The sequence below is a fragment of the Cervus canadensis genome, chromosome X (assembly GCF_019320065.1).
Source record: "Cervus canadensis isolate Bull #8, Minnesota chromosome X, ASM1932006v1, whole genome shotgun sequence".
Classification (NCBI taxonomy): Eukaryota; Metazoa; Chordata; class Mammalia; order Artiodactyla; family Cervidae; genus Cervus; species Cervus canadensis.
Window position 1 is genome coordinate 118,651,759 of NC_057419.1, and position 8,232 is coordinate 118,659,990.

The following is an 8,232-nucleotide window of genomic DNA, read 5'->3' on the forward strand; positions in this document are numbered from 1 at the left end:
TGCTCCAAAATCACTGCAGATGGTGACTGCAGCCATGAAATTAAAAGACACTTACTCCTTGGAAGAAAAGCTATGACCAACCTAAACAGCATATTAAAAAGAAAAGACATTACTTTGTCAACAAAGGTCCATCTAGTCAAAGCTATGGTTTTTCCAGTAGTCATGTATGGATATGAGTTGGACTATGAAGAAAGCTGAGTGCTGAAAAATTGATGCTTTTGAACTATGATGTTGGAGACTCTTGAGAGTCCCTTGGACTGCAAGGAGATCCAACCAGTTCATCCTGAAGGAGATCAGTCCTGGGTGTTCATTGGAAGGACTGATGCTGAAGCCGAAACTCCAATACTTTGGCCACCTCATGCAAAGAGTTGACTCATTGGAAAAGACCCTGATGCTGGGAGGGATTGGGGGCAGGAGGAGAAGGGCCGACAGAGGATGAGATGGCTGGATGGCATCACCGACTCGATGGGCATGAGTTTGAGTAAACTCCGGGAGTTGGTGATGGACAGGGAGGCCTGGCGTGCTGCAATTCATGGGGTCGCAAAGAGTTGGACACGACTGAGTGACTGAACTGACCTGAACTGAACCCAGAGACAAGAGCTTTCCTAGTGGCTCAGTGGTAAAGAATCCGCCTGCCAATGCAGGAGATGTGAGTTCGATCCCTGAGTTGTGAAGATCCCCTGGAGAAGGAAATGGCAGCCCACGCCAGTGTTCCTGCCTGGGAAATTCCACAGACAGAGGAGCCTGGTGGGCTATGGTCAAAAGAGTAGGACACGATTTAGCAAATAAACAAGAACAATACACTGACAAAGACTGATACATTCTGGTTTAATTTAAATTAGGGCTATTGATTTCAGGTTGAAAGGTAATCTCAACTGTGGTCCTCCTACACCAAGTCTTTTGGACCACTTCCCCATCTCGCTTGGCCCTTGAGGCTTGTGTCCTGCGCATGCGCCGGAAGTCCCAGGTGGCAGCTAGAGAGGTCACAAGGCCCCATCCCCTCACTTGAGGGCGACGCCCTTTGGGGAGGCGCCCTTTTAGGACGTCAGCGCTGCTGCGTGGAACCCAGCATTGTGAGGGGCGCGGCCTGGAGGAGGTGTTACCCTCGTGACCACTGTCTAGGTTGCCCAGACTAGATGCGGGCGTAGAGCTGGAAAGGTGTGCGCGCAGAGAAGAAACCGAGACGGCTTGTGGCACCCCAGCCCCCGGCTCCCTGGGGGCTGATGGGTGGCCATGGACCTGTATCTCAATAACTCCTACAAGGCTGCTCAGGCCGCCGCCTCTAAGGCGGCCGCCAGCAGCCTAACTGCCGAGAGGGAACGGTGTGACTCTGTGAGTGGGGGCTAGTCGGTCATCCTCCTCCTGTTTCTGGCTCCAGGGCTGGGTTTTGGGAGGGAAAGAGGGCAGGCAGACGAAAGACTACAGGGGAGGACTCAGCAGAGGCGGGTGGGTCCTTGAAGCTAGGTTTCCGGCTCCCAGACCTTCTGCAGTGACTAGAGCTCCCTCTGGCCGAGATTAGCTTTGAATGGAGCTCAGAGATTGGGTTGGTAACAGGGGTAAGCTGGGAGGCCTTCGGGTTATCAACAGGGCGGTTTCTTTCAACCCTGAGTGTGTGTCTTTGGTTTATTTGGAGGTATTAGCCCATTGAAGTTTAAGTAGATTGGTCTAAACTAAAATAACAGTACTAGAAACAAAAAACAAGGTTTCCACTTTATATCTGACAGGACTCGCAAAAAGACCCCACTCCAGAGGTCGGAGCCGCTAATCTATTGGATCTTCCTCTTGGGGTCAAACTTCCCGTTATTCCAGGAAGTAATAATGTATTCTATACTACAAATTTAAGTGAAAAGGTAAACTAACTTTTTTTTTTTGAAAAGGTAAACTAACTTTTAATGGTGCTTAAGTGATTTTATTGACTGTTTTCTGCTTGCTATTAAACATGAAACACTGCTATTATTTTGCTTTGAGTCAACTTCAGTTTCACACACCAAGTGAAGTTAAAATGAGTTGACATATTCAGTGTCTGAACCTCACTTTAATGATAGAAGGCCTCGTGATAGGCCTCCACCACCCAGTTCAGCCTTATCTCCAACCCAGACCTCAGCTGTGAAAGGTCTGGGTCTTTTCTCCCTGTCCACACATAGTATGATAATTTCTACTTCTGTGCCTTTGTCCATCTGGGTCCTGAAACCTGGCACGCTCTCCTCTCCTTCCTGACCTTCAACTGGAGCCATCTTTCAAGAGCTACTATATGAAGCCTTTCCCCAGTGTCCCAAACCCCAGCCGTTTCATCTTTCCTTAGAATTTACATTGCCCTTGATCTGCATTCTCTCACTCAGCACTAAAGTACTGTTTCTGGTTCAGAGTGCTGCATGCACTGTTTAAGTCCTCTGCCTAACACTCCCCACCCTGCCCTTAGCTTTAGGCCAAGCCTGGAGGGGGTTCGGAACTCTCTGAGTCCCAGAGTTCCCTGTGTGCTTTGATCACAATAGCAAAAGGTTCTAAAGGAGTGACTATGACATCCTTACCATTCTCCTCTCTATGGTGTCATCAAGGGTGCATAGGGGGCCCCCTGGTATTTCTGATACTTGTCAAATATATATGATTTTTTTTAAGTTTTATTGCTGGAAAGCAGTATAATTTCTATTTTCAAAACCAATACATTCTACCCCTTCCCACAAATTAGCATTCCTAAAACATACTCAAAGCCTATTTGACTACAAGGGATAACACTCCTTTTCAGTTTGTAAATATAGCTCTCTTCATTGGTTTCTTTCTCCACTATCTTCTATTTCCCATATTTACATTGTGTTACTCTTTTATTCACTTGTTAGCTACTTATTTCCTCATTTTTTCCCCATACTTATACTGATTTGCTCTACACTTTATTATATTGATTCCCCCCAAATACATGTATTTAATTATGATCAGGTACTATATTCAACTACCCTAAATACTAACTTAGTGGGATCCTTCTTTATCTTTTAACAATATCTCCTCAAGGAAGTAACATTATATTTTGCACATTTAGTTGGTTTTTTTTTTAACTCTACCCTTGACCACCTTGTAAGGTGAAGCTATGACAGGTAGATGGTAGCAGAGTTTAGACTAGAACCACAGTCTCCCAATTTCTTCACCTGACCTTGCTGCTTCGTGAACTACAAATCATTTTAGCAGAGTACCACGGAAACAGAATTTAAAGGTCTTTCATGTTGATTTAAATGCAAGTGGAAGGAAAATTATAGTATTCTACTGTCTTCTTTTCAGATCAGCCCACTGTCAGTATTCTCTCACTTCAGATTCTTCTTGCATGTTTTATTTTCAATGAACAGCCTAATCACCTTAACAAATTGAGGTTTAACAGTGTGATTTCATTCATTTTACATATGTAACACTTTTCAATCTATGTGTTTGCAGCTTTATCAACCTTCTTATGACTTTAACCTGTCTGATCCTTATTGTCGGCTTTTGGGAACCGGCTATAAAAGCCTGCACGATCCACATTTAAAATCATACTATAGGCGAAAAGATATCCTGAGGAGATTAAAGAAAGATGGCTATGTCACCAGCAATAATAAGGTGGGTTGAAGTTTGCTTCCGGTTCACCAGCATAAACCCATGGTCTTGATAGAAGCTTGCTTCTGTGCTTCACTGGGAACCTGTGTCAACTTTTAATTGAGCAATAAAGAATACCTGACAGAAAACTCAGTGAATTACTCAGTATTTGAGTAAAGAGAAATCAGGTGGCTGCTTCTAAATAAAATTGTTCCCACTTGATCATTTTTCTTTGATAAAAGCAAAAGATAAACACCAAATGATTTGAATATGTAAAGACATATACATACACATTTATGTATGCATTTTCTCTCAGCTGTATTATTAGTGCCTTTCCTTTGGCTCTAAAAGTATTAATGGCACTGTATACCCATCAAGGGATATTTCCAATACCCTTTGAGAAGACTAGAGACAAAATGGAAACCTAACAGAATACAGCTTGATAGAATAAATTCTTCTGAAAGTTAAACATCATTATTATACTGACATTTTAATAACATTTATTTTGTGTGAACCATATTATTGAAATAATATTATTTAGGTAGACATTTCCTGGTGATACAGCCACTGTAGAGAGATACCGCCTTCTAAATTATTACCGAAATGTGCTATCACTACCCTTGATCCCAAAATTGTTACTAAAATGAATGTTCTTGTGACTCTTTTCTCTGGAAAGTTTCATGATTATTACAACTTTCTGTTTATATATTTGTTTTTATAGGTTGTTTGCACCTTGAAGGAATTGAATAAGTACAGGCAGTATCTCACCAGTTTGAAGTTAGACTTTGAAAGAAACTATGTCAGAGAACAAGTAAGTTAAATACTTGAATTTGTTTTATTTGAGGCCTGTAAGAAAGTCTCTATGTAGGTTGTGGAAGAAAGACTTAAATGCAGGTTAATTAACCATTTGTAAACTACAGGACGTTTACCAAGCCCGAAACAGAAGAAGTCATATCAAAGGACAAGGTTATTTCTGGCCAGTATAAACACTGTAATTCTTTTTTTTTCCCTCCCAGAAAATGATTGAAAAACAAGTAAATAAATTGTATAAAACCAAGAGAGCCTGTGACAGTTATGGCAATACACAGTTCCAAGATTGGCTGTTACAAGAAAATAAACAAACAACTCCAGACCAAAAGCTGTTGATAAAGCAAAGGTATGACCAAAGTTAATGCATATTTCTGTGGACATATTGTGGACCCCAGAAAGCTGTAAAAGTACTAGAAATAATTGAAAGCAGAATTTTAAAAGTATTAGACACAATTTAACTTCCTAGTCTTCAATGTGGACGGAAGAGAAAGGAGATTAAGAGAGAGCAGGGGTTGGAAACTTTGGTACCATAGCTAGGAAAGAGTTTCTACGTGAGAAAATGGAGTCATGAGGAAGCCAAGAGGTAAGACCAATGGATATTTGAAGAACAATGCCGAAGTACAGCTCCCTGAGCTTGGGAAACCCAAGTTCATAGTAGTAGAGGGAAAGGTGTGATTAGTACATTTCAAACTTAAGTTTAAGGAAATTACTGCAGGATGAAACAGAGAGAGTTGCTCTAACTTCATCTGATGCTAATATAAACAGGTGTTATCCCCCAACCAACCATGTATGTTCATTTAGCTGTTACTCACACACATTCAATCTTATCATTCAGCAGCTGAGCCCATGCCCTAGGAGGCAAAGGGATGAGTTATAGTTCCTTCTCTTTTTCCTTTATCAGGGGTGAGGGCCAGTTCCCCATCACCTAGCTCTTACAGTCCGCGGATTCATGTCATGATATGCCAGAATATATACTGATTCACCAAAGTGGCAGACTGGTAGTCTGCAGACCTGTCTATACGTGAGAGATTGTTCAAGGACTTGAGAATGACAGAGAGGCCAATAGCCACTTCTTTTTTAAAGAAAATTCAAATATACTTGTTTTTTGAAGTCAGTCCTTAAGTTGACTTCAGCCGTCTTTGGAAACTCATGTTACAGAGCTCCTGAATTATGACTTATCTCTGTATAAGATGCTTTAAATCAGTCTGTTCTACATTTTGCCATTGTCCCAACCACAGTAACAGTCTGATGAGTACATCATGGTGAGTTGGTGGATCAGGCTAGCTTAAAGAACTCTACATTCCTATAGTTTAAGAAATAAAAAGCAACCCAGAAGGTGGTTTGAGATATCAGAGTAGATAATACTCATCATAAGGGAAACACCCAATTTATCTTCCCTTAAATTTTCACTTTTACTTAGATATTTAGACATGATCAGCTTGGAATTAAACAAGCTTGAACACACGGCAGAAAATCAGAATGTACTCCGGATAAAGGAAGAAGAAAGACGACATCGGGACCACATTAGAAGAAAACTTAGTCTCCAGAGACAAATTGAAGAGGTGAGAAACACCAAATTATAAATATTGATGGGGAAATTATGTGTGATTGTTTTATTTATAAACATCTTTAGCAGTCCCACCATATTACCTGAAGTTATCTCAGGTCTAAGAAATAAACCACTGCTTAAAAAATCATAATTATTTTAAAATAATAAACTGCTATTAATCTTGTATCACCATTATAACAGACAAGCTTTTACCTAACATAGTGAGACTGATACCACAAATGACATATCCATCATAGTATAGACACACTTCATCTGCTCCTAAAGTTTTAGAATTTAACTCTAGTGAAAAATAATCATGTCTGTATTCTCCTCAACGCTCAGACAAGGCTATTTGTTCAGGCTCTCTGTCAGAATACATTTAAGGGCAACATATTACATATGCTAATTCCTCGAATCTATAAGAAAAAATCACCTTTCCAGCATCTTTTTAGATCTACCTTTGAAGCATAAGCCCATTCTAAAGCCAATGTAAGATTTTCATTATAGTTGTCCAAGTTCCTATAAGGGCCTTAAAATTTGACCTAATTTGCTTATTGACCAAAAAAAAAAAAAGCAAAAAAAAAAAAGATTATAAAAGAGAAGCCCTGCTGACTACCATGACATTGTGCTCCTTAGGAATGGAAAACAAAAGAAATGTTACTTCTGTCAAAGATTGGAGAAGAAGTAAAGAGAGAAGCAAGGGTTGAAGAACAACGTAAAAAAGTTAAAGCAGATGCTTACCATAAGGTAGAGTGACCTTTGAACAATAACTTGAGCTGTTTTGAGGAAAGGGTTTTGCTAATTTTGATACTTTAAAGTGTGGATTTTCAGAAGTGACTTAAATTCACAAGGATAACTATTGATGGAAAGAGCCAGTCTGGTCTGAACCTGGACTTTAAGGGCTGGTCTAAAATGGGACCAGTCTCCAGAAAGTAGGCAGTGAGTTCAGTTGGACCTAGTTATTAAAATACATCCTTCAAGCTGGACAGCAAAAGGAAACTTACCCTTATTACCTTCCTAGCTCTGTACTCTTTGTGACTTTAGAAATCTCAAGAATGAGGGCTTCCTTCAAATGTACATCATATTTGAAGTATCTGTTATGCATTTCCAGTGGCAAGTTGATATTAAATTTTAAACACTGAATATGCCTTTTTTAATATTTAGAAAAAAGCACTACTCGAGAAAAAAATCACTTATCATTTACAAAAAATGCAAAGGAGTGACCTTCAGAGAGAAGGGTCAGAAGCAAGTGTATTTCAAAACAAAAGTCAAGATGAAACAGAAGGTGAGAGAGAAACAATAAAAGGCAAAGGTAAGTAGAATATGCTTAAATATTTATTAATTATCAGTGGCTTTGTAAAAACCCCTCCATGTGCTAATATAGTGAGGTGACAAAGCCCTTGCAAAGAGAAATTCTAGAAGCTCACACTTACAGGCACTTCCCAGTTACAGGTCAAGTTGTAGAGAATGTACAGACACCCACACACATTCACACAATATTGTTATGTTACAGACATTAGAACAAATTACACACTTCTGTAAAGTGGCTCAGCAGACAAGACTGCCTTTACTAGGAGTTTAAAAAAGAGCCAGTAGAGGACACAGAACAACAACAAAAAGGGAAAGAGGAAACAAAAACAACAAACAAAAAAAAAACAACAAAAGGGAAAGACAGTTATATACAGATAGAGAAAATGTGCCAGTAAGATAAAACATTACCCCCCAAACAGACTGAAACAAAGAGGGAGACAATGAATGAAAAATAGAAGGAAAATTTTAACTGAGGTCCACTAAGAAAAGATTATACAAAAGAGTAAGCTAGAAAGAGAAAGAGAAAAAAAATTTAAGTAGAAAAAAAGAAGAGACGTTTAAAATATCCTAAGCAAGAAATAGAAAGAACAAAAAGGTTAAAAAGGAGAAAATATGATACAAAAAGAAAGAATGAAATGGAGATACAAAGAGGAGGAAAGTGAATGAATGAATAAGAATATTGAGCAGAAGAAGCTAGTAAGAAAATACACACGTGCATGCTTACACACACACACACACACACACACACACACACACACACACACACACACACACACACACACACACACACACACACACACACACACACCCCAAAGGGAGTGGAAGGAGACAAAAGGCAAAGAACAAGAGAAAAGCACCAAGTATGAGGAAGAAAGGCAAACAAGAAAAACAGAGCAATGAAAAGAAAGGGAGCAAAGAAAAAGACATACAGACAAAATAGAAAAGAAGTTAGGAGGAGAGAGATGAGAAGTTTAAAAAGATATGTGAATAGAAAAAAGTAAAGAAAA

The 8,232-nt window shown here is 39.5% G+C and overlaps 1 protein-coding gene across 1 annotated transcript in view; it reads left to right on the forward strand.

Moving 5' to 3' along the window:
• Positions 1–1,233: 1,233 nt before the first annotated feature.
• The window catches only part of LOC122435708 (fibrous sheath-interacting protein 2-like), a 32,251-nt gene continuing 25,252 nt past the window's right edge, over positions 1,234–8,232 (forward strand). Inside the window, exons 1-7 of the mRNA XM_043459836.1 lie at positions 1,234–1,332; positions 3,418–3,579; positions 4,277–4,366; positions 4,572–4,711; positions 5,786–5,927; positions 6,551–6,661; positions 7,079–7,226. Of these exons, the coding sequence (XP_043315771.1) occupies positions 1,234–1,332; positions 3,418–3,579; positions 4,277–4,366; positions 4,572–4,711; positions 5,786–5,927; positions 6,551–6,661; positions 7,079–7,226 (892 nt within the window). The remainder of the gene's footprint in view (positions 1,333–3,417; positions 3,580–4,276; positions 4,367–4,571; positions 4,712–5,785; positions 5,928–6,550; positions 6,662–7,078; positions 7,227–8,232) is intronic.